The following is a 26539-nucleotide window of genomic DNA, read 5'->3' on the forward strand; positions in this document are numbered from 1 at the left end:
TCGTACCCAACTATATAATAAGAATATAATCCATTTCAGTTTTCCAGAAATATACTTCTCAAAGCTTCCCATTCACTTATGGGAAAGATCTCTCCTCTGTGGCATCAAGTGGGGGAAAATCAGTTTGTTTCAATAGAAACAGTTCAACACAACAGGAAAGAGCTTAACTTTGGTCCACATTTCTGTTAGCTTAAGGACAGTCACACTGCCCATCATCAGTTCAAAAACTCAACACATAAACTTAAAAGTATATTCATTTGTTATTTCATTCTAAAACTGGCATAGGTGTTCTGTTCTCATTTTCTGACTTTTCAGCTTGGGAACCCACTGTTGATTTGGTCTCTAAACCCTCAGCATCTTCGTGATCTTCTCTGGCCGCCGCCGCAGCATCTGCTTGGGTAGGCTCTCTCCTCTTGGTTCATGATTTCAGGGGTCCCTTGATCCAAGTCTGCTTCTAGAAGCTCAGTGTGTACTTCCATTGGCATCTGATTTACCCATTCAACATGCAGCTCCTCTACATGTACTTCGGTACCTTCTTCAGTCTGAATTCGGCCCACTTCTAGATAACTTACCTGGACCTGTTCTGGAAGCTCGTTCATATGTGAATCGTGCACTTGGCTGTCCTGGAGCAGATCTGGGTGGACCTGTTCCACAGTCACTTGTGCCGAATCCACTTGAACCTGAAGCAATGGTAACACGTGCACCTTCCCAACTTGTTCTATAATAGTCATTGATGTCACAGGTTCAGTTTGCACACGTGTTTCTACTGAAAGAACTTCTTCAGTTACTAGACGCTCTGAAATATTATGAGCATCACTGAGATGCCTCCTTAATTCATTTCCTTGCATAAACCACAAGTCACACAAAGTACAATGGTTGGGTTTATCTCCAGTGTGTATTACCAAGTGATCTTTGAACTGGTCCCAGCTGTTAAACACACTATTACAGACCTGACATTCATAAAGCTTCTTTCTTCCCTTTTTTGCCCCCACTCCAGTTTGGCATGCAGTCAGGTGACGTTTGAGGGTGCTATTTCTAGCAAATCGTTCATGACAATTTGGACATTCAAAAGGTTTTTCACCTGTATGCTTTCGAAGATGCTCTTTAAAATGTCTAAAGTGGTCAAACTGTTTATCATAGTACTGACATATGTGAATGTTTTTCCCAGTTCTTTGCTTCTTACTGACTCCACCTTCTTCAAGGTGGTAACAATTGAGGTGCTGTTTCCATGTGCTCTCCCGAAGATACCTTTTATTGAATATTTCACACTTGAAACTCTCAGTGGAGTGTGATTTCATGTGTTCCTTAAAATGGTAAAACAATTTAAATGAACGGTTACATTTCTCACAATGGAACAAATCCTTCACATGTGACAGCTGAAGTTCCACAATTTCAATACCTTCTACCTGTTTGCTTGTGGGGTCAGAGGCACAGCCATCTTCATCTTTAATCTGCCCTTTTCTATCACCTTGACGGTACTTGCTGGTGATATCTGCCAATAATGCCAGAGCGGAATCATCAGAGAAACCTGTGCTCTGAATATGCTTTACGGACTGCCTGGCAGTAGCCACATCCTCTAACGTTTCAATGCCTTCATCTTCCACTTCGATTGTGCCTTTAGCAATCTCCACCTCGATTTCAACAGGTTCAGATTCTGCAGACGGCAATGACTCAGTGATACCATTTGAAGTTTCTGCAATCTTTCTTTTTTTTGCTTCACTTTTTCCTGTGATAGTTTCCTCTAGTGGAGCTGAGTTTTCTTTGTTCCTGACTTCAAGGGCTTTGATAGCTTCTAGCATTTGTAGAAACTCTGCTGCTTTCCATACATCGTTGCCTTCTTCTTCTCCTTGTATCATTAATTTTGCTGTATATGTGAACTCAATCAAATGACGAAAGGCCATTTTACTAACACCTTCTACCTCCACCAAAGGTTCCTGAGTAAACTCCTGAAAGAATTTGTAAAAGAACTTGCTGCAAGCAGCCGAAAACAGCCTTGTGGGCCTTAAAATGGTGTCCGTCGACAATCAGGGTGATGTCAGTAAACCGGTCCTGCTCTCGCTGTTCATTCAATCGGCCCAGGATCATTTTCTGATGTTCAGGGAACTCCTGAAGGCATTCCATCGTCTCTTCGGCCTCCGTGGCCATCGGGTTGTTCTAGCTCACGATCCTCCCTCTCTCCTTTCTGTGCCGAAAGCCTTACCTTCTCTACTCTCCCCTCTCGGGGCGTAACTCGCCCCACACTTTTCCCGAACCCTGAACAGCGTCTCACCCGCCATTTCCTCGCGAGTCCCCGGGCGCTCCCTCTGCTTGGGTCCGGCTGGCGCACGTGGGCTCGCTCCGAGACCCGCACGGCTGTGGCGCGGGTGGCGGCGGCGGCCACCTGTTAGATGTATTTCTATGTATTTGGTATTTTTGATGCTGTTGCAAGTTATATTATTTTGTAAATTTCAATCTCTGTTGCTCATATCAGAAAAACAATTGATTTTTCTATCCAGAACTTAACCTTCCTGATTAATTCAAATACTTTATAGATTCTTTTGAATAACACAATCATGTGGTCTAAAAGTATTGATAATTTTATTTACTCTTTTCTAATTCTTTGCCTTCTTTTGGTCTTATTACCCTGGCTAGGCTTTCCAGTACAGTGTCAAATAGAAGTGGGGATAGCAAATATCTTTTTCTTTTTCCTGATCTCAGAGGAAAAGTTTTCAACATTTCAGTGTTAAAAGTGTTGTTTGGTGTGGTGTTTTAAAATTTGTTTTTGTAAATATTCTTTATTAGATTAATAGATGTTAAATTTTATCAAATGCTTTCTCTCAATCTATTAAAATGATAGAGATTTCTCTTTCATTCTGTTAGTCTGGTTAACTACACTGAATTGATATTTTAAAATGTTAAACCAACCTTGTGTTCTGGGAATAAGCTGAAGTCAGCTACGGTGTGCCACATTATTACTGGATTCAGTTTATTAATATTTTATTTAAGATTTTTACATTTATTATATGACAGACTCTGACCTGAACTTTCTTTTCTTTTAATAACTTTGTCAGGTTTTGGTATTAAGGTTATGCTGGCCTCATAATATGAGTTGAGGAGTAGATGTTGGTTATTTGTCTCTTTTCTTGTCTTATTTCCTTTTTAATCCATCTTACCAGGCGGTTATCAAATTTCTTTTTACCATCTTACCAGTCTTCTCAAGTAACAATCTGTTGGCTTGGTTGATATTCTCTGTTGTATTAACATTTTTCCCATTAATTTTATTCTTTTATCATTTCCTTCCTTTTGTTTTGGTTTAATTTGCTATTCTTGTATATCTTCTTGACATAGAACCTAAGATAATTGATTTTTTTAAGCTTTTTTTTTCCCTCACCTAATATCTACAAATAAATATTCCTCAAAGATCAAGTTTAACTATTTAATGAATTTTCCTTTGTAGGATTTTCATTTTTATTTAGTTCAAAATATTTTTTAATTTCCACTGAAGTTTTCTTTGACCTATGTGTTCTTTATAAATATATTACTTAATTTCCAAATATATGGGGATTTTCTAGTTATCTTTTTGTTATTGGCTTCTGCTTTAGTCACTTAAAAAAGAATACAGCAGTTTCTTGGTATCCGTGGGGAGATTGGTTCCAGGACCCCCAGCAGATAACAAAATCCGCGGATGCTCAAGTCCCTTAGGTAAAGTGGCATAGTACACAGTAGGCCCTCCGTACCTGCCATTTGCGGAGCCAGCTGTGTATATTCTGCTGTTACAAGGGTTGTGTTCTATATAAGTTAATTAAATAAAGTTTTTGAATCATGCTTTTCATATTTTCTCTGTAATTGCTAATTATTTTTCTGTTTATTACATCTGTTACAAGAAGGGTATGTGAAAATGTCTCATCATGATTTGTGGATTTACCATTTTTTCTTTTAATTCTGCCAACTTTTACGTTAAAAATCTTGAGGCTATTAATGACATATAGAACTGTTACATCTTCTTTGCAGATTGAACTCTATCATTATGAAAAATTCCTTTCTCTCAGCTACGTCTTATTGTCTTAAAACCTATCTTGTCTGATATGAATATGGCTACCTCAGCTGTGTTTTGGGATAGTTTTTGCATAGTGACTTTTCCTCATTTTTCCACCTTCAGTCTTTCCAGTATTCTTAAATTTAAGGAATCTCTTATAAGCACATACAGTTTTTGTTTAATCCAGTCTAGCAATTTTGTCTTTTAATTGAAATATTTAATCTGTTTATGTTTCATGTAATTATTGATACATTTGGGTTTAAATCTATCATCTTAATACTTGCCACCCATTTGTGCCATCTTTCTGTCCCCCTTTTACTTTCTTTTTGTTTGAAGTTTTAAAAACTTAGTATTTTTATCCACCTTTCCTCATCTGTTGGCTTGGTAGTTATACATTCCTTTCTATACTTTTGGCAGTTAACAAAAATTATCACGTGCATCACTTACTTATTAAAGCCTAAGATGAATGAATACTTTTGCCATTTCCTGGACAATTCACAGAAATTAAGATACTGTAATTTCAGTCCCCTGCTCCTAACTTATAGTGTGCTCTTGTTTAAGTGTTCTAATTTCATATCTATATTTAAACTTCTCAGGATATTATTATGGAATAAATTATTATTGAATACATTAGGTATGCATTTAGATTTATCCACATATAACCCCTTTTTTGGGCTCTTCATTTTTTTTCTCTCAATCCTTCATTTATGAACACTTCCTTTCTCCCTGAAGAGTACATGTAATGTTTCACTGAGGACATGCCTGCTGCTGAGGAATCTGTTGGTTTTGTTTTTCAGAGAGTGTCTTTACTTAGCCTTTGTTTCTGAAAGATATTTTTACTGGGTATAGAATTTTAGGCTGACAGTTATTTTTTTTCCAGCATTTTGAAGATATCCCATTGTTTTCTGCTTTCACTGTCATCCAGTGTCTTCCAGATCTTATCTGGATAGGTAGAAATAACACTAGGCATGCAAACTTTTAACCCAAAGGCTAAATAAAAATGCATCTATGAATTCGTAGCTCTATTTTTTATGGAATTTTGCAAAAGTGCATATGCATATGTCTTGCTCAAATCACTTTCACAGTCTCAGAGCAGCTCATTTTGTAAGAAACACCCATAATACTATTCCATATCCTTTTCTTTTTAAAAATTTTTAATTAATTAATTTATTTATAACATCTTTATTGGAGTATAATTGCTTTACAATGTTTTGTTAGTTTCTGCTATATAAAAAGTGAATCAGCTCTACATATACATATATCCCCATATCCCCTCCCTCTTGCATCTCCCTCCCACCCTCCCTATCCCACCCCTCTAGGTGGCCACAAAGCATGGAGCTGATCCCCGTGTGCTATGCGGCTGCTTCCCACTAGCTATCAGTTTTACATGTGGTAGTGTATATATGTCCATGCCACTCTCTCACTTCGTCCCAGCTTACCCTTCCCCTCCCTGTCATATCCTTTTCATTTATGATGTCAGTCCACATGGGTCTGCCTTGAATTAGCATTCCTGATCATTTACAATTAATTTTACATGGCTGTTTGTTAGCTGTGTCTAACTGAATATTTTCATTTTTGGATATCTCTTGTTGGAAAAATAGCTAAATATGACGCCTCCTTACTGAGAATATTGTGTCTATAATTGTATATTTACTTATGACTTATTTCTTCACCTAGAAAAGTATTTTGGCTACAATATTAAATTCTTTTGGCATTAATATTGTGCTTGAACTATGAACTAAACCCTTACTTTCAAAATATTTTTTCCTATACTAAAATCCACTACAATATAATGTAGCACTTAAGAATATGAGTTTTACAGTAGCAAAGATCAATAAAACTAAAAGCTGGTTCTTTGAGAAGATAAACAAAATTGATAAACCATTGGCCAGACTCATCAAGAAAAAGAGGGAGATCACTCAATCAATAAAATTAGAAATGAAAAAGGAGAAGTTACAACAGACAACGCAGAAATACAAAGCATCCTAAGAGACTACGACAAGCAACTCTATGCCAATAAAATGGACAACCTGGAAGAAATGGACAAATTCTTACAAAGGTATAACCTTCCAAGACTGAACCAGGAAGAAAGAGAAAATATGAACAGACCAATCATAAGTAATGAAATTGAAACTGTGATTAAAAATCTTCCAACAAACAAAAGTCCAGGCCAGATGGCTTCACAGGTGAATTCTATCAAACATTTAGAGAAGAGACAACACCCGTCCTTCTCAAACTCTTCCAAAAAATTGCAGAGGAAGGAACACTCCCAAACTCATTCTGTGAGGCCACCATCGCCCTGATGCCAAAACCAGACAAAGATACTACAAAAAAAGAAAATTACAGACCAATATCACTGATGAATATAGATGCAAAAATCCTCAACAAAATACTAGCAAACAGAATCCAACAACACATTAAAAGGACCATACACCATGATCAAGTGGGATTTATCCCAGGGATGCAAGGATTCTTCAATATACGCAAATCAAATCAGTGTGATACAGCATATTAACAAATTGAAGAATAAAAACCATATGATCATTTCAATAGATGCAGAAAAAGCTTTTGACAAAACTCAACACCGATTGATGATCAAAACTTTCCAGAAATTGGGCATATAGGGAACCTATCTCAACATAATAAAGGCCATATATGACAAACCCACAGCAAACATCAGTCTCAATGGTGAAAAACTGAAAGCATTTCCTCTAAGATCAGGAAGAAGACAAGGATGTCCACTCTCACCGCTGTTATTCAACACAGTTATGGAAGTCCTAGTCATGGCAATCAGAGACGAAAAAGAAATAAAAGGAATCCAAATTGGAAAAGAAGAAGTAAAACTCTCACTGTTTGCAGATGACATGATACTATACATAGAGAATCCTAAAGATGCCACCAGAAAACTACTAGAGCTAATCAATGAATTTGGTAAAGTTGCAGGATACAACATTAATGCACAGAAATCTGTTGCATTCCTATACACTAATGATGAAAAATCTGAAAGAGAAATTAAGGAAACACTCCCATTTACCACTGCAACAAAAAGAATAAAATACCTAGGAATAAAGCTACCTAGGGAGACAAAAGACCTGTATGCAGAAAACTGTAAGACACTGATGAAAGAAATTAAAGATGATACAAACAGATAGAGAGATATACCATGTTCTTGGATTGGAAGAATCAATATTGTCAAAATGACTATATTACCCAAAGCAATCTACAGATTCAGTGCAATGCCTATAAAATTACCAATGGCATTTTTTACAGAACTAGAACGAAAAAATCTTAAAATTTGTATGGAGACACAACAGACCCCAAATAGCCAAAGCAGTCATGAGCAAAAAAAACGGAGTGGGAGGAATCAGACTCCTTGACTTCGGACTATACTACAAAGCTACAGTAATCAAGACAATATGGTACTGGCACCTATGGTCAACTAATCTATGACAAATGAGGCAAGGATATACAATGGAGAAAATACAGTCTCTTCAATAAGTGGTGCTGGGAAAACTGGACAGCTACATGTAAAAGAATGAAATTAGAACACTCCCTAACACCATACACAAGAATAAACTCAAAATGGATTAGAGACCTAAATGTAAGACCAGACACTATAAAACTCTTAGAGGAAAACATAGGAAGAACACTCTGAAGTAAATCACAGCAAGATCTTTTTTGATCCACCTCCTAGAGTAATGGAAATAAAAACAAAAATAAACAAGTGGGACCTAATGAAACTTAAAAGCTTTTGCACAGCAAAGAAAACCATAAACAAGACAAAAAGACAACCCTCAGAATGGGAGAAAATATTTGCAAACAAATCACTGGACAAAGGAATATTCTCCAAAATATATAAACAGCTCCTGCAGCTCAATATTAAAAAAACAACCCAATCCAAAACTGGGCAGAAGACCTAAATAGACATTTCTCCAAAGAAGATATACAGATTGCTAACAAACACATGAAAGGATGCTCAACATCACTAATTATTAGAGAAATGGAAATCAAAACTACAGTGAGGTATCACCTCACACCAGTTAGAATGGGCATCATCAGAAAATCTACAAACAACAAATGCTGGAGAGGGTGTGGAGAAGAGAGAACCCTCTTGCACTGTTGGTGGGAATGTAAATTGATACAGCCACTGTGGGGAACAGTATGGAGGTTCCTTAGAAAACTAAAAATAGAATTACCATATGACCCAGCAGTCCCACTACTGGGCATTTACCCAGAGAAAACCATAATTCAAAAAGGCACATGCACCCTAATGTTCATTGCAGCACTATTTACAATAGCCAGGTTATGGAAGCAACCTAAATACCCATCAAGAGATGAACGGATAAAGAAGATGTGGTACATATGTACAATCGAATATTAGCCATAAAAAGGAACGAAATTGAGTCATTTGTAGAGACATAGATGGATCTAGAGATTGTCATACAGAGTGAAGTAAGTCTGGAAGAGAAAAGCAAATATCATATGCTAACACATATATGTGGAGTCTAGAAAAATGGTACAGATGAACCAGTTTGCAAGGCAGAAATAGAGACACAGATGTAGAGAACAAACGTATGGATACCAAGGGGGGAAAGCGGAGGGTGGGGTGGTGGTGTGGTGAATTGGGAGATTGGGATTGACATGTATACACTGACGTGTATAAAATGGGTGACTAATAAGAACCTGCTGTATAAAAAATAAATTAAAATTCAAAAAAAAGTGAAGTGAGAAATTAGTATCATGATTTATGTGGCGTTCATTATTGTTATTATTATTAATTCTTTACCTTATATAGTATAATATTGCTGCTGTCTCTGTTCACAGAACAGTATATGGTATTGGCAGATGATATCTGGTAGGAGCATGGTGCCTTATGAAATAAATAACTTAAAATAACTTACCACTTTTTTTTTTGGAGCTTATGAAGATATATACTTGGTAAACATGTAAGTCAATGGCATTTCATAAATTCTGTATTCTTATAACACATGTGATGGTTAATTTTGTGCGTCAACTTTACTGGACTGCAGGGTGCCCAGATATTTGGCTAAACATTATTTCTGGGGTGTTTCTGAGGGTGTTTCCAGATAAGATGAGCATTGGAATAGGTAGACTGAGTAAAGCAGACGGCTTTCCACAGTGAGGGTGGCCACTACCCAATCTGTTGAGGTCTGAGTAGAACAAAAAGGTGGAGGAAGAGAGAACTGACTCTGCTTGACTGCTTGAGCTGAAACATCAGTCTTCTGTCCTTTGTTGGGACTTACACCATTGGCCCTCCAGTTCTCAGAACTATACCACTGGCTTCCTGGGCCTCTGACTTACAGATAGTAGATTGTGGGACTTTTCAGCCTTCATAATTGCATGAACCAATTCCTTATCCTATCTCCTATTATAACCAGGATCTGCTGTTGATCCTGTTTCTGTGGAGAACCTTGACTAATACCGTAAGCATTTATTGAGTCTCCAACAAGGTGAGGCTCTGCCTTCTTGTTTCAGCTCTCATACTGTAAACAAGTATCCTTTTCTTGATATATTTAATGCTGCATTTATTTTGCATTTTTCTGCTTTTTGATGATGATTTTACTGTGTAAGATGACCCCCAAATATAGTGCGGAATTGCTGTCTAGTGTTCTTAAGCACAAGGAGGCTGTAATATGCCTTGCAGAAGAAATATGTGTGTTAGATGAGCTTTATTCAGGCCTGAGTTACAGTGCTATTAGCTGTGTTTTCAGTGCTAATGAATCAATAATATATATATTAAATAAGGTGTCTTTAAAGAGAAACACATAAAATAAGATCATGTATTGATTGGTTGATGAAAATGTTATGACCAGAGGCTCACAAGAACCTAACCTATTTTCCCCCTAGGAATAATTGTTCAGTATTCACGAATTCAGGGTTTCCAGTGACTTTATAGAACATAACTACTATGAATAACAAGAATCAACTGTATAAAACATTTGTTTAAGCTGAAAAGATGGCCAGTGAATATGCATGTTTAAACATTTTGTAGAATTATAGTCAACCCCCAAAAATGGAACTAACTCATTTAATTTTGGAAGACACTATTTTCTCTTTTGTTTAGATTGGTTTATTTTCTCAGACATTTACTGGGGAATGTATTAAATAAGTCAGGCACAGTTGAGTTAGACCCAGTTTGTGCTGCAAGGGAACTCCCAACCTGCCATGGAAGGCAATGAGAATTGTACAATCAACAGTATTGACATTTATTTGTATTCATGGAGCAGACGTCACATAGAGTCAGATGTTGGATTTCTTGATGTTCTGAACATGCCTAGATACAGAAAATAACCATGGACTGTCCACAGAGCAGATATCTCTGCAACATGCCAGTGAAGGGCGACCTTATCTTAGAGCTCCATGGATTTACAGAGGCTTGGTATGTGATAAGACCCTAAGCATGTTTAGATGAAGAGCTAGAGCCAGAAACCAAGTCCCACAGCTCAAGTTGAGTCCTTTCCCACTAAACCATGTTTGTTCTATGTGCTAAGTGAATTATTGGGTTTAGGCTTACAAGTGAACTCATGTTCCGGAAATTCCACTTAGGTCTGATGTTTAGAAGTGAGTCTGAGGCTGTTCAACGATGAGCTCCTAGAGGCCTATTTTACTGGATTTGAGCATTAAAAAAAATTTTATTTATTTTTGGCTGAGTCGGGTCTTAGTTGTGGCATGTGGGATCTTTTATTGCAGCGTGCAGGCTCTCTAGTTGCGATGCACAGGCTTAGTTGCCCCGCGGCATGTGGGATCTTAGTTCCCCCGCGGCATGAGGGATCATAGTTCCCCGACCAGGGATCGAACCCACTTCCCCTGCACTGGAAGGCAGATTCTTAACCACTGGACCACCAGGGAAGTCCCTGCTATGTTTGAGCATTTTTATAGAAAGAGTTTCATAGATTTCAGCTGATTCTCAAAGGAATTCATGATACTGAAAAAGTATATGAACTTCGCATCTTCAGAAGTTTACTTTGTACCATAAATGGTAAACTGAGTAAGGATTAATAGTGCCTTTGGCATTGTATTTTGCACTCCTATCAATTTAGTGGAGGATTTTTATGTTAAGAAGATGCTAATTGTTGACTAGGGTGTGGCAAAATAAACCTACCTGTGGCAGTGTAAATTAGTACAAAATTTCTAAAATGACATATGGTACCTTTTGAACCAGGTACCAAATTTAACCTTCTATTTAACAATTCTATTCTAAGGAAGTAATTAGAAACTCAGGAAAAAATACTATCTATGACACATTATTCTTCAGAACATACGAAGTAAGAATCAAAGTAAATGTTTAAAAGTTGTTGATTATATTATGATGACTTAATATAATGAAAAGTGTCTATGGCAAGATACTATGTGAAAACAAATCACAGCATATATGGTGTGATCATGATTTGTATATACATGACCAGAAGAACATATATTAACAGAGGTTATCTCTTGGTAATAGGTGTTTCTTTTCCTTTTTTTTTGTATTTTTCAAGTTCTCTAAATGACTATATATTTTTATAATCAGAAAAAATGTTAATGTTTTGTCACACTTAAACTTTGATTTACCTAAGGGAAATCCTGTCTGTTTCTCTTAGTGTCTACATTTCAAAATGTCTCATCACCGGTTTTGGCTGAAAGTTCAAATGGAAACTCAGTTATTTCACGTTTGTTCAATTTACAGGCCCCTTTTCTTCCCATGGTGACATTTCAGCTTAAACCTTTGTACTCAGCCCCCTTTCCAATTCTCGCCTCTCTCCTTTCTTCTGTTTTTTGTTCTTTCACTGATCTTTAAAATAAAATTTAAATTCTGGCTGCTTTTCTTTGGCAGCCTTAGCCTTTTTCTCCTCTTCTCTATTTGTACTATTTGTACTATTCAGTTTCAGATATGCACCTGACCCTTGTTTCTTTACCCCATTTTTTTCCTTTTGGAAGTTAGAAGCGTTCATGGAATAGTCTCTTCTAAACCTGAGAACCTTGGTAGTAGTTTTGTGTTAATTTTTGTACTTTTATTACTTTTGGGGTTTCACAAGTATTTTCCCACTATATATCAGAAGCAGGTGTCCACAGGTGTGCATGTGTTCTCACATGTGTGCATGTGTGTGTGTGTACATATGTACGAGAACATGTGCATGTATGTGAAGTTCAGGTCAGACCTGTGTCCAGACTGTATGCACAGGATGGGAATTTCCTAATCCACTCTGATACCAGCAGGCTCACGTCCATACTTGGAAAGCTTTGGTGAAGGTGATGCAAACTGGGTTGGCTCTGTGGGTTGAGCTGCTGTCAGGCTGATTTGGAGCCAGGCAGGGTGACTTTCAACCTCTCCAAAAGCCTTTCAACTAGCAAAGAGATACATTTATTAGAAAAGATGATAGAACTCGATTTAGAAAAGTGTGAATACAGGGTTGAATTAAAATGACACCTCAAGGAAGGAGCCCAGGACCAAACCAGGAGACTCCGAGTCAAAAATCAAGGCTAGGATTTATAGGATGAACATTTTTATGTTTAAATTGGAATTCAAAGTAGATATTTGTAATTGAAGTCCCGTGCTTATTTTATTTCCGTAAATTTAATGTCTGGCTTTGAAGTTGGCTCCATTGTAGGTCCAACAGCAGTGGGCCTTGGAAATTTGCCTGATAAATCAAACCTATGATGAAAAGAATCAGGAAAATGCGACACTGGCTGGCAGTGCGCAAACCCCATGGTGGTATTATAGAGCACTCGGTGTCCCCTAGCAGAGAAAAATGTACCTTAACATGCTTCCTGGGATTGACAGCTCTTCATCCTTCAATCAAAGACAGAGTTGGGTAGACAAAGGATAGGGAGACAAATGCTTTACTTTAATGTTATTTTCTTAAAACCTAAAGTCAGCTGGGTGAAAATTGGACTGTATGAAATTTACTTGGTGGGAAACAAGCATGCAAATTACACGAGATTCCTAAATGTGCCAAAGCATCAGGGAGAGAGCCCGGTTATGCATGGAGGGTGAGGAACAATGCTAATGCCATAGGTGGCCCTTGCCACTACTGGCCCTTGGCAATCATGTGAAAAAGTTGATATTTATTCCTGCTACCTCAGTCTCACCTTTCTATGCCATCTTACTGTACTTCCTTCCTCTTTCTCCTTCTAGTTATAAACACCCCCTTCACAAGAAATGTTAGCTTTCAGGAATGACCAGTCAAGCACATCTTTGTGCACATGCACGATTTATATTAATTCCATGTAGACATTTGAATTTGACATTGCAAATGTTGTGGAACAAAATGTATGTTTCCTACGAGCAGACAGATGAGCATTTTATGCTGTTGTTTGGGGAGGGCAGGTTTAGGCGACCTCTCCTGTTGGCAGTCTGTGTTTCATATCCTGTCTGGTAGTAAGAAAACAGTTAAATAGGAGCTCTTGTGGTACTGTGAGTCTGGCTTCTCGTTTAAAAGTGCTCCCCCTTTCTTGCTTACCATGATGAATATTAATTTTAAGTAAAAGTCACTACATCGACTCTAATGTCAAATAAATTTGAAAAAGAAGATGCAGCCCTTTGGAAAATACGGTGGAAACAATTTCGTTCCAGGTTTGGAGCTTATTGAAGCCCATCAACCGTCTAACAGATTCAGACAGTATTTAGAACATTTTGCTTTGGCATCCCCTTTTAAGTGTGGAAGAGGCTGTTTTGTAACCTCATCTTTTTTTTGCAGAGAGAATGAAACTGCCTGAGGGACAATACAGAGGCTTGGTGAGGGCTGGGATAAAGTCTCAAGGCTGCTGGGCTGTGCCACGTACCGCAAACAGCAGATACCACAGAACTGCTTTTAAAAAAAATCCTGCCCTTCATATGTCATGCTAAAAATACAGACGTAAAAAGACCTGAAAAACTTGAAAGAACTAGAGAAGCCGGCTGTAGTTATATCAAAGCAACATGCAAGGTCATGGAAGTAAAACAACAAACAAACAAGAGTGCACTGTATAAAGTAAGACATATTAGAGCTTTCTAAAGTTCCAAAGTAGCTTTTGTAATGTATTCAGAACAGAAATATGAAAGGAATCATAAAACTGGATAGTCCCTAGGAGACTGAAAAAGGCTGTAGAAAATGATTCAATAACATTGGTGGTGGGTCAGATAGAATGCCCTTATTCCCCTAGACTTCTCATTTCTTTCTTCTCCCTCTTGAAATTCACCTTAGGAAAACCTTACGTGGGTTTCTACCTGGTCAACTCAAACTTGGTCCTCTGCTTTAACTCTAGTTATCTGCACATGTTATAGATGTCCCCTTAAGTTGTTCATTGTGTGGCTTGTCACTTTGACTAGGCTCAAAGCTCTAAGGTCAAGAAACATGTCTTTTGTATCTTTGGAATTTCCTCTATAGCTTGGGTACAGCTTGGGTACAATAATTGTGTCTGCAGATGGTGTACAACAAATGTCCCCTAACTCACTGGATACTTCCAGATTAAAAAAAGGTAACATAAAGCTATTCAACTTTGCTTCTATTATTAATATTTATGTGCCATATTCTGAAATATATGTGGAAGACCAGATAAGAAAAAGGCTAGAGGAACAAGTTGTTGATACAATAGCGAGAATGCAAAAGACCTTTAAAAATGTCTTGACATAAATAATAAAGATGGTAAGAGTAATAATGATATAACAACTTTACATTTCTATAGCACTTGATTCTTCTGAAAGCACTTTCAGGTAATAAAGAAGAGTGGGATAAAGGTGGGAATAGAAATACATGTGAGGAATAACACAGAAATGCGGAGATAAAAAAGCAAAAGAACAAAAGAAAGGCAAAGAAAATATAGGCAAGAATAAAATGGAAGGAGAATTTACTAACAAACTGGAACAGTTGTTGGCTAAGTTACACACTGGACAGAGTGTCAAATATTTACAATGTTGGTGTTCTTTGAGCAGGTAGAATATGCTGTCTATAGATCACGCCATGTTTTCACTTGTTTTCTACCAGGTAGTGGGGGAGGGAGTGTCCTGGATTCTCTCTCTTCATTCTTGTTCACTAGGGTTTATATTGATAATAGTCTGGCCATCTGTACTCAACATTCTAGCTACATCATTAAAAAGACATGGACGTGTGAGTGATACTCAACTTTAGTAGCCTATTTCAGCGATTTCACAAAAGGTTAGGTAGGCCTGCTGTGGAGGGCACCATCGATTTTGGATCCTGTTGTGAGGTTCTGAAAACTTCCCAAACTTAGGAGGCAGGTCTCACATTACTGTCAATAATGCTGAATGTAGTAACTTATTATAAAGAAGTTCTAAGAAGAAGAAGACATCCCAACCGTATTCTAGAACTGACCAGTTCTAGAACTGAAAAAGTGCAGACCAAAAAGTTCTGCCTGTCACATGTGTCAGAGGCCACAAAGGTCCTAAAATTACCTTTATTACTGCTTTGGAGCGATGAGCTACATATTTGAAAAGATAATTCAATAAGGTGAACTCCTTGCACCTCCTTGCATTCTGAAGTTGGCAAGCTTCTCTACTTTGGGGTCTGTTTTGTTCACAAATTATATTAACTTTAGTTGAAGGGCAGGTGACCCAAACCAAAGTGTCAAGATTAGTAAATTTGTGAAGGAAAGTTAGAAAAAGATATGAGAGATTATCAAAGATAAAACTCATCAAATCCATAGAAAATTTTCTCATATCCAAATGAGAAAAGAGATTAAATCTTTCTTCCTTTGAGAACGTTGACATGGAGACAGACTTTTAATTTAATTGCCTTCTATGCTGCTGAAAGCACGGATCAACTATTTTCAAGATTTAGAGATCAACACCCATGTTTTGGCAATAATTCTACTTTTCACACTTCAGGTTTTGAAGCAGAGTAGAGAACTCTTTCCTTTGGTGAGTGGAAGACCTGCTAGGGTTCTGGTCCTCGCTCTGGCCTAATTTAATCTCTTTTGGTCTCAATTCCCTCAACTGTAAGGGGGAATAATTATATCAGTCCTGCTTTATAATAATAATAATTTCCATTTCTAAATGCCTGCCATGTGTCAGGTACTCTACTGTGCCTTTGCCATATGTTATCTTTAAATCTCTCATCAACTCTGCAAGGAAGGAATAATTATCACTCATGTTTTATAGTTGAGAAAGATGAGGCTCAGATCCCTTCAGGAACCTGCCTAAGGTCACACAGCTAAGTGGCAAAGCCAGGATAGAAATCTTCATATGTATGAACAAAAGCCCCTTCTCAGTCCTCCATGAGATTTTGAAGTTCATTTATAATGACATTTGTGGACGTGATTTGAGAATAGAAAAGTTCTTTGTAGATGCATATTCTTACTACCATTATTATCCTGGTGAATATAAATTAATGTGTATTTATTGAGTTCCTTGCAGGAGCTTAGTACTGAATCAGATACCATTTTGGATACTCTGTGGAATTAGGTATATTCCCCAGTGCAGTATTATGTAAGGTGTATTATAACTAAATGTTAAATAGTTCCAAGTGATATCACTTCCACCCTTGGAATGAGGTATTAGTTTCTTTTGGATCTTTTTTGGAGAAAAAAGAAAAGAAGCAAATATGCTAATCTAAATTGAATGAATGTTTCAGGAAACAAAAACCAGCTGCATTAGTCCAGCCTTCAGAGTCAGCAAATTAAGCCCCCAGGAACCCTGAGAGTTGATAGGAAAACTCCAAAGGAGATGAGAGAAATATACCACAGGGATTAGCAAATTTCTGCTGAAAAATTCATGTGTTCACAAATGTTCTGAACCAACATAGCTTCCCCTGTCTGTTTCTTTGTTTATTTTTTGAGTCTTTAATGACCAGTAGGGCTGTTGAAACTTACTTGAAGAGTGTATCCTTGATTTGGGGATATCAGACTTCCTGTGTGAAAGATGGCTGGGAATCCACTCAACCCTCCTAAAATAAGCACTAAGTTTTGGAAAGAATTTTCTCTTGTGGGAAACATCCTATTCCCAAAGAAGGCCATCAGCGTGAGATAGCTTTTTTTCCAGGGAGGAAACTGAGGGGAGCCCGTTGGTCCAGCAGCCAGGAATCAACCTTCAGGACAGGTTAACATTCAGGACAGACTCCTCTGTCCTTTTCTCTCAACCTTTTCGAAGAACTGCTGAAAGTCAAAATCAAAGTTCAAAAAATTCTGCAGAAGAATCACCTGAGTCCAGAAATGAGCTGTTTCTTATTGTTTCCTCTATTTCTTTGTTTCAAGAACAGATAAAAAGACCCACCTTGGGAAGTCGTTGTGAGGATTAAATAACATAACTCAGGTGCATCTCCCGGTGCAAAACAATCATCGCTATTGACTCCTAGGCCATTTGTCCCAATATGCTCATCCAGTTGTTCTTCACGGCTCAAGGGGAACTACTGATTCTGTTAGGTCACAGAATGTCTAAAGAGTTAAGAAAAATGCTTTCAAACTGAGAAGAGATGGAGGAGGCTGTCTTTCTAGGCCTCACCAAGGTTATGTGTTGGGTGGAATACAGGCCATCATTTGGGTTTGGTAAGAGCTTCATGATAGGACCATATAGAGAAGGAGCTATGCCACTGGACAGCTGGCTGAGTGCTTGCCTTTGATCACCTTGGAGGAATGAATGCGGGGCCACTGACTGACCCTTGCATTTTTCTGCATGTGAGATGGGAGAGGGTAGTCCTTGTGCAGTTCTCCTGTCAGACATTTTGATCACATTTGGGTCTCTGCTGGGCTAAGGCAGAAGCCCATCTGGGAGGATAGGACCACTCTATGGCCAGGCTTGATTCTGTCTGACACAGAGTCTGGACTTGGCTGCACAGCCAGTCCGAACTGTGCCCAGACCTAGCATCTATGAGGCCGTCCAGGCATCTGGTCCAGGCCCTCTGGGAATAAGTTCCTGGGCCTGGGGTGAGAGTGCGTTTGTCACATATGCCTTTCGGCATGATCCTGGCACTTTGGGAGGCAGAACCAGTTTTTCAGCTCTGGGGACTCAACTGTGCTTTACTTGTGGCCAGTGTCCCCTAGTAGGATGAGCTCTGCTCAGGGGGGCAAGGGACTGCCATTTGCCAGTTGACTGCAGCAAGTCACTTTATGTCTGGGGGCCTCGGTTTCCTTGGAGTGAGGCCATCTCTAAGCTGGATCTCAGCACAATCTGTGAATCTGTGGTCTGCCTCTGCCTGGGGCACAGAAGTGTGTGTGTATTTTTCTTCCCTCCCTCCCAGCCCCTGGTCCTGGGGATGTTCCTTTCAACTGTTCTTGACCCCTCTTCCATTATCCAAATTTCTCTGTGCAAAAGAACATTAAGTTTGAATGGATCATTGTTTCTTATAAGATAAACAACTGCTGATAAAGTCAGGGGTTGACCTATTTCTGAAGCAGACAACCGAGGAGAAGTTTATGGCTTTCTCTTCTTCAGAATTAACCAGTTTTTCTTCTTGGAACATGTTTTATAGGACTTGACTAATCACCCTGGCAATATGTGGCTGAAGTTTTCTTGGCTATAGATCAAAGTCTCCGATACACCAGCACAGACAATGAGAAAGCAACAAGAGGCAGGAGAAAGCCTTTGCAATGAATTTTGGAGTCAGACTCTAATAGAATGAATGTTTGGAGTCAGACTCTAGTAAAGCAGAAATAGGATAGGGATAATTAATTCCTGGAAGAATTGCAAATGACCAAGTACATAGGAACAAATGTCTAACTTTCTCTAATAATGAAAGACACGCAAATAAAAATGCTATCATTTCCCTTTGTCGTTTTGGCAGAAATGTAAATGGTTGGTTAAACCTGGTGCGCCCGTGATGTGAGGAGATGTACACATTCATGCAGCTACCTGATGCAACCTTTTGGAGGGTAGTTGGGTGATATGCACTGAAATGGAAAATGTAACATCTCTTTGCCCAACAATTCTCAGTTTAGGACCTACCCTAAGGGGATGTAAATGTAAATGAATGTAAAAATAAGTTTGCAAAAGCCTATTGATAGGGAAAACTAGAAATAATTTTGATGTTCATCAGTTGGGATATGGCTTAGTCAATTATGGTAAACACCTTCTGGGAAGTTCTGTGCAGTCAATAAAAATGACGATAAAGAGCTTTACCTACGGTGTAGACAATTATTTAATGACGCAAAGCAAGATTCTAAAACAAAATGATCACATTTGTATACAATTATATGAATAGAAATGTGGGAGGTTTTTCACTTAAATCTTACCTGGTAGGATTTGAGGCTACTTTTACTTTCTTTCTTGTTTAACTTCCATTTCTGCCACTTACCATCTTCATGTCCTTAGGCAAGCTTTTTTTTTTTTTATACCTTTATTAGAGTATAATTGCTTTACAATGGTGTGTTAGTTTCTGCTTTATAACAAAATGAATCAGTTATACATATACATATGTTCCCATATCTCTTCCCTCTTGCATCTCCCTCCCTCCCACCCTCCCTATCCCATCCCTCTAGGTGGTCACAAAGCACCGAGCTGATCTCCCTGTGCTATGCAGCCGCTTCCCACTAGCTATCTACCTTACGTTTGGTAGTGTATATATGTCCATGCCTCTCTCTCGCTTTGTCACAGCTTACCCTTCCCCCTCCCCATATCCTCAAGTCCATTCTCTAGTAGGCCTGTGTCTTTATTCCCATCTTACCCCTAGGTTCTTCATGACATTTTTTTTTCTTAGATTCCATATATATGTATTACCATATGGTATTTGTTTTTCTCTTTCTGACTTACTTCACTCTGTATGACAGACTCTAGGTCTATCCACCTCATTACAAATAGCTCAATTTCATCTCTTTTTAGGGAAGCTTATTTAACCTCTCTTGGTAAAAAATGGGAATAATAATACGTATCAACCTTTTAGAGGTTACTGAGGAAAAGCAGGCAGTGAAACACATGTCAAGAACCTGGGATGGTATAAGAAAATTCTTTGATTTTTTTTTTCACATGGTTTCTATTTTACTTTAATTGTATGAGTACAAACAGCTGTGTTCCTATGCCCATGATTCAGAGAGAAAGCTAAGAGGGTTTTGAATAGCTTCCATTGATTTAAAGGCAGGAAGAGCCCTACTTCCAAATATGTGGAACATTTTTTCCTAAGGCTGTCAGAAAAAGGCCATATTGAGTCATTGTTTTCTGAAGGCAGAAGAGGAGAGTGAGTGACTGATCCTGTTGGGTAACCTACAATTATATTTCATTCTTGTTATCCTGATGCAGTTTAAGACCAAGGATTTTGGATGGTTCTACAATTTCCCTCTTGGTTTGGAAGAACAAAAATTTTGTTATTTATGTTCTTAAACAACAAAGCTTTGTCCTATACTCAGGAGCATGCAAACTAAATAGAAGATTTCCTGAAGGGCCATCCTATTTACTGTGAGGAGTGATTCCAAGTGGTAAGTAGACACAGTTAGCTCCAACCATCCGTGGAAGACCCACATCATTGCAGAGGAAATTAGCCAAGACTCACAGAAGCACAGCAGCCCGTCAGGTTGGGGATTTACTTCTCCTATATTGTGCTAAAGTTGGTGGACTCAGCCACTTAAAACTGCCCTATTTACTTGGGCCCTGCTTTGTCTTACAAAACAAATAACCTTGTATTGCTTTCTTTGGGGCAGAAAAATGAAAGTGTCAATATTTTGAGTGTTTTTACTTTGGGAACTTCTGGTTCGTAGACGATTGTTTCAAACATTGCTGTGTTGTCTTTTCAGAGCTGTTGATACTGTGGAATGGTGAGGGCGGGTAATTGAGGCTCAAGAGTTTTCGTCAAAGGCTAATAGATCGCTAGAAGAACACAAATTAGGCTATCTCTGTCCCGTATCCCTCATTTCTCTTTCCTTGCACTAAACTAGCTCCTGGCTTGCTATCACGCTGCCACGCCCATGTGCAATTTTCACTTAACCAAGGTTAGGTCTGAGTAGAGTATATGAAGTTGGGATCAATTCCAACTCTTAATAATTACAGCTAGTAAGTATTGAGCACTTTGTAACATGCCAGGTTTTATGTTACGTGGTTTGCATGCACTATCTCAGTGCTTCTCAAGGGTAATCTGTGATGACTGGTTTAACAAGCCTGGGGGCGGGGGGGTGTGTACCAATAAAAAAATGCAGATTTCTCGGCTCCATTCTAGACCTGTGAGATGAGCATCCTGTGGTGGGATCAAAGATCTACCATGTTAACAAGCACCTTCACCAATCCCAACGCGCAAGAAGTTCAAGTGCCTCTGCATTATTTTTCAAAGCACGTGGGACACAAGTGCCGTCTGCTCTCCTTCCACTGCTCTGATGTCTGTGCTTAAATTCTCATGGCAAAAAAAAAAGTAAAAAAAAAATCCTGTGGATTGGGAGACATTGTGAGACTTATGCCTCTTAGTAACTGGTGATCACGAATGTGTCCCCATAGCCAAAGTGCTTGTGAGACGCCAAGTATTTATCTCTATTGTGGGAGGACTAAAAATTGAGAAATCTTGACTGATGGTAGCCTGTGCTCTGTAAATAGAGAGGGAAGCCTCAGGGACCACAGAGACATGACTGTATGAGTGGTTATACGGGTTGTGTAATGCCCAACTGGCCTTGCCTGAAGGAGTGAAAACCCAGCGTTCTCCTTGGCTCTGGGCTGTGTGTCGCGGTGGCCCACTCCTGAGAGGAGAAGGTAACTGATATGCTGGTGTGGGTCCCAGGGCCCAGAAAGCCCCGCCTGCCTTCTGCATGCCTTTGTTGTCATGCTCCAAGGGGCCTGAAGTGTTCAGTGTCGTAAATTCCTTGGTTCTCGAGTTTATTTCTAGAAAGCCTCTATTAAAATGCAGTGCCGCGTGCAAGATGACAGGGACATTTAACCATAGTGGCACAGACGGGTTTAATCTGGTCGCTCTGGGGATGGCACCCAAGAGGATTCATTTGGTGGGAGGGGAGGACAGGCTCCTTTGTGGACCGCTTTGGTGGAGGAAGCTGGGGAGATTAGGAAAAAATATATATATAAGGAAAAAAATATATATATTTTTTGAGGTGCAAGGCAGAGGTGAAGTGGGAGAGGGCCTAAAGACACATTGGACCTGTGTCACAATTCTGTTGGTTACCTTCCAACACACTGTTTTCTTAATTCTTCAGCCCTTCCCATCGTCCTTGTCTTTGGTGAATGTCCAGTGCCCAGTGACTGTCCCCTCAGTAACAGGCCTGGACTGCAGCAATACTGCAGGTGGCAAGGACTCAGTGGCATAAGTGGGCCCCGGAGAGAAACTTCATGTCCAACTCTGGAGCTGATGCAGCCTAGGGGAGTGGGGGAGATAATCACCTACCCCTGAATCTGAGACCTCCCCCTTCCTGTTGCATTCCTCTGCCAGGAGCAGGATAATTAGAATAAAGAGACTTAGTTTAGCTCATTCAACTCCCTGCTGGACTCCATACAAACCTTTCACATATGCAGTCATTTCTAGCAACCTGGGTAGGCTTCCTTGCGTTTCTTTATCAACTTGTTGAGAAAGACCAGAGATGATTCTCTAACTCTAGTGAAGAGTCTGTCTACGGGACTATTAAGCCTTAACATTTGATTTCATTTTGGATCTTGTTGAAAGTACCCTAGATTTCATTTTGAAATCTTTTTTTTGTTTGTTTTTGCTAAATTGAAAATGTTCCCCAATTTTCCCACTGATTATTTGTCCTGCTAATTCATGAGGTAAATGGTGCTGATTCATTAATTTATCCCGCAGGGAATAAGCACCTTCCATGCAGAGGAGGTGGGTAGGAAGGGGTTTGCTGGGAAGGAGGGGCTTTTCCTTGGTCTTAGTTGTAGGTGCTGGGGAGCGGCATGCAGATGGAGAGGGACATCCTCAGAAGCATAGGGTCAGAGAGCGTGGGCTCCCTGAGGCCCTGTGAGTGATGAGATGTGACTGGTGGGTGTTTGTGTGGGCGTGGAAGGAGATAAGGGGCAAGACCCCTCGTGAGTGAATGAATGAATGCAGGAATGACTGAGTGTAGAAGTCTATTGTCCTTCCCTAGGGTGGCTGCTCCCTCACCAAGCAGACTGTTTTTTCTCTGCACCTTCTCGGTGAGTAAGAAGAAGTTTCAGTTAATAATCTCCTAAACTGAGAAATCCCCTCTCACAGGAGGAAAGGAGATAATTAGCTTCAGTGTTCTCTCATATCTAAGCTGAGAAGTCAGCATGAATTCTAGACATGGTTCATGTCTTTAGATAATCAGCACTGCTATTCATGATAGGTAACTCTCTCTCTCTCTCTCTCTCTCTCTTTTTTTTTTTTCTCCCTTCAAATCTTTTTTTGGTTAGGGTACCATGACTGAAATGAATGGCTTCCATTATTTTTTTTTGCCTTCACGCAGGAATCTTTAAACTAGCCTGAACTTCGTACCAACTATCATATGAATCATGTCTACAATAACTCCTTTCTGTGTCATTTCCTAGGTTAGTGTCCTTGTGTGACACAGTAAATGCGGGGCAGGGTTGAAAATGTCAAGTGATAACCAGGCAGAAAACTGACAGTTAACAGACCCACCTCCTTGAGCTTTTATCTCAGCTGCCTTAAGACAAAAATCTTACTTGTATAAATATTACCTGAAATGAAATATGTAATGCTAATAGCTATATTTCACCATATCTGGCTGTTTAGTAATTCACCTCCATTTTGGATATTGTGTACCTTTTTTGCAATGAGCTTAATAATCATCATAAAACAAATGATCGTTTCCTTTTAATGAATGTTCACCATGTAAGAGGCTCAGTTCTAAGCAGGGTGTTGCCCATTTAATCTTCACACCAGCCCCAGGAGGTAGTTACTGTGGGTGGCACCATTTTTCATATGGGGAAACTGAGGCATAGAGTTCTTAAGTAACTTGCCCCAAGTCCACAGTTAAGAGTCAGCTGGGATTTGAACCCAGGCAGTCTGGCTCAGAATTTATGCTCTCAACCTCCATGCTATAATGCTTACACATTGCTTGAAACAAGAGGCGGTTTTAGCATCAAATATGAAGAATGCAACCCTTCAAATTTTTCTCTTCCAAATGCAAGTCATTGCCTATTTTGTATCCGTATTGTTGTATGGCTTTTGACAAACACTGACAAACAGCAAGGCCAAAGAAATATCCTTTCGCTCACGTCTCGTTACCTAGAAGAGTTTTGACTATATATGAGTGCAAAAGGTTGTTGATTTAGGTTAATTTCATGTACAATATGGTTTAGAATCTTGTCACATGCATTTTTAGTACATTTCCAAGCATTCATGTTCTTGGGGAGACAGCTGAAAAACAGCCACAAAAATTCCCCCCATGGGCCAAGAACAAGTTTGATTGTGAGGTCTATGTGCCCAGATGATGTGTTTTGTTATCTGAACCAAGAACATAAGCTTACTCCCGGCAATGACCACCATATATAAATGCCTTTTTATATAAGTGAAAAAAAATTTTTTTTTTTTACTTTGTTAAAGTGAGCAGGCCTTCTTGCTGACGTTTTTCTAAGTAACTGCTTCTCTTTCGGTTTACACTATAGACAGTGGCTCCAAGAGCTGGCATTTGAACTGTCAGCAGTCCTCCCCCACACTACCCAGCAACCTGGTCCAAGGTCTAGGGTTTCTTTAGGCGGCGTCCAGTGCTGTGAAAACAATGGGGCTATTTATCCACGTCACCTGGAGTGCAGTTAACATCCCGCCAGTCTCAGCTGGTCTGACACACTGACATGGTGGGTCTGGATGTTTCTTATGAGTTTTCTTATGAGCAGCTCCTTTGGCCACATAAACTGCAGGGCCAGACGATTAGCTTATGGGCCTAGAAATCCTTCCTGGCCCAGATATAGGGACACTTTTCAGTCAACCAGAGTTGCTCTGATATTTGAGATTTGCTGACAGTTTTTGGTTCAGAAAGAGGTTTGCATTCCTGAGCTACTTTTATTGGGATCATCTTAATTCTTATCTGTGAGGTGGAGATCCAGGAAATGAGTAAGAATGGAATTCAGCTGTTTGGGTGACCCTTGTATACCACGAGCCTCTCAGTGCTGGATGCAACAGCCAACAGATATTAATTGATGGTGATAATGGAGATAGTCTTTCTGCCCAGAATCTGCTAGCACAAGCCCTGACTGATGGGCAGTGATACCTAGCTGACTTTTTTTTTTTTTTTTTTTTTTTCCGGTACGCGGGCCTCTCACTGTTGTGGCCTCTCACGTTGCAGAGCACAGGCTCCAGACGCGCAGGCTCAGCAGCCATGACTCACGGGCCCAGTCGCTCCGCGGCACGTGGGATCTTCCCGGACCGGGGCACGAACCCATGTCCCCTGCATCAGCAGGTGGACTCTCAACCACTGCACCACCAGGGAAGCCCCCTAGCTGACTTTAACACACTGCACTAACAACTTTAGGCAAAAGAAGATTAGAGTATCTGTGTGTATTTTTAAATTTCCTCCTTCATTGCACTGTTTTTTAATAAGGTATTGAAATCAAATGTAAACGGTATAATCCCCTTAAGTTGGATTGTACTGAGACATCACTTCCCTCATCCCAATGTGGGGTTTTCCCTGCTATGTGACAGCTCCAGGCACTAAATATCTACCCCTCCCCCCCAAATTGCCAAGTAACAGTAACATGTCTCAGGCTATCACGACTGTTACGATTATAGGAAGGGAAGCCCATGCTGGTCTTTTAGAAAGCTCTCATCATGAATGTGTTTTCGGGCATGCATTACTTACTAACAGATGAACAGCTTGCAGTTGAGTCAAACAAAACCTTTAGTGTTTGTAAGGGTCAGGGCACCAGGGGTCAGTAGGAAACTGAGTTTTATATTGACACAGACTATCTCCAGAAGCTGAGAAAGCTTCTAACTCAAGGACTTGCTGGATGGTTGTTGGCCATTGTCTTGAGTGGTGAGATGGTTATCTTCAAAGTTGTCAAAGATGAAGTTTTCCTGTAGGAAACTTCTGGACATTATCATGTGAAGTGACTTAAATGCCTTAGTTTAGAGTATCCTTGGACTTGTCTGTTGACAAATGGAGATTTGAACATGGGCGTTTGAAGGGATTTTAATGTAATATTTTTCAGGGAATGAGAAACAGGGAGTGTTGTGTGTTGAGGTTTCAGTGACATCATTACCTTAAGAGCTTGCTTTCCCTTTCAGACTAGATCATCTGTGTTACCGTTGAGTAAAGGGAATCACAGTTTTAACAACCTGGCTTCCCTCAGAAGTTTCAATTCTCACATAGTCACCATAGGCAGCAACACTGTCAAATAAACAATTAATTTTATATTAATTGTCAAGTAAACAATTTAATTAAATAAAAAATATTTAAACAGAGTGAAATATTCCTCCCTGGCTAGTCACAAGTTGGACAATTCAAAGAACAAATCTTGGGGGAATTGAGAATGGATTACTTTTTCTGTTCCCTGTGTACTGCTCTGTTTTTCTTCTTGGGATCAAATCTCAAGTTGAATTCAGTCAACTATCTACAGCAAACAAAAAGGGCATAAATGTCTTTTCTGTTACTGTTCCTTATATTTCATCACTAAATGAAGCAAGTTTCCCTTCCTGGCTTCTTCCTTTGGGAGCATATAAAACTGACATGAGTTTAATCCTGTGGAGGTTCTATTGT

The 26539-nt window shown here is 39.3% G+C and overlaps 1 protein-coding gene and 1 long non-coding RNA gene across 4 annotated transcripts in view; both read right to left on the reverse strand.

The window, feature by feature from the left end:
- LOC132423559 (uncharacterized) overlaps nucleotides 1-26539 on the reverse strand; it is a 39000-nt gene that overhangs the window by 11330 nt on the left and 1131 nt on the right. For 2 of the 3 annotated variants that reach the window (XR_009519002.1, XR_009519003.1), the window contains exon 2: nucleotides 26043-26170. This is a non-coding gene — a long non-coding RNA (uncharacterized lncRNA). Of the gene's footprint in view, nucleotides 1-25791; nucleotides 25930-26042; nucleotides 26171-26539 lie in introns of those variants that run through there. The other variant, XR_009519004.1, reaches the window with a different exon arrangement.
- On the reverse strand, nucleotides 203-2138 carry LOC132422227 (zinc finger protein 131-like). Its single transcript, XM_060007034.1, is given in 4 exon segments — nucleotides 203-410; nucleotides 412-1304; nucleotides 1407-1982; nucleotides 1984-2138. Coding segments are annotated over 4 exon segments (1752 nt in total). The 5' UTR covers nucleotides 2122-2138; the 3' UTR covers nucleotides 203-265.

Source organism: Delphinus delphis, chromosome 3, assembly GCF_949987515.2.
Source record: "Delphinus delphis chromosome 3, mDelDel1.2, whole genome shotgun sequence".
NCBI lineage: Eukaryota > Metazoa > Chordata > Mammalia > Artiodactyla > Delphinidae > Delphinus > Delphinus delphis.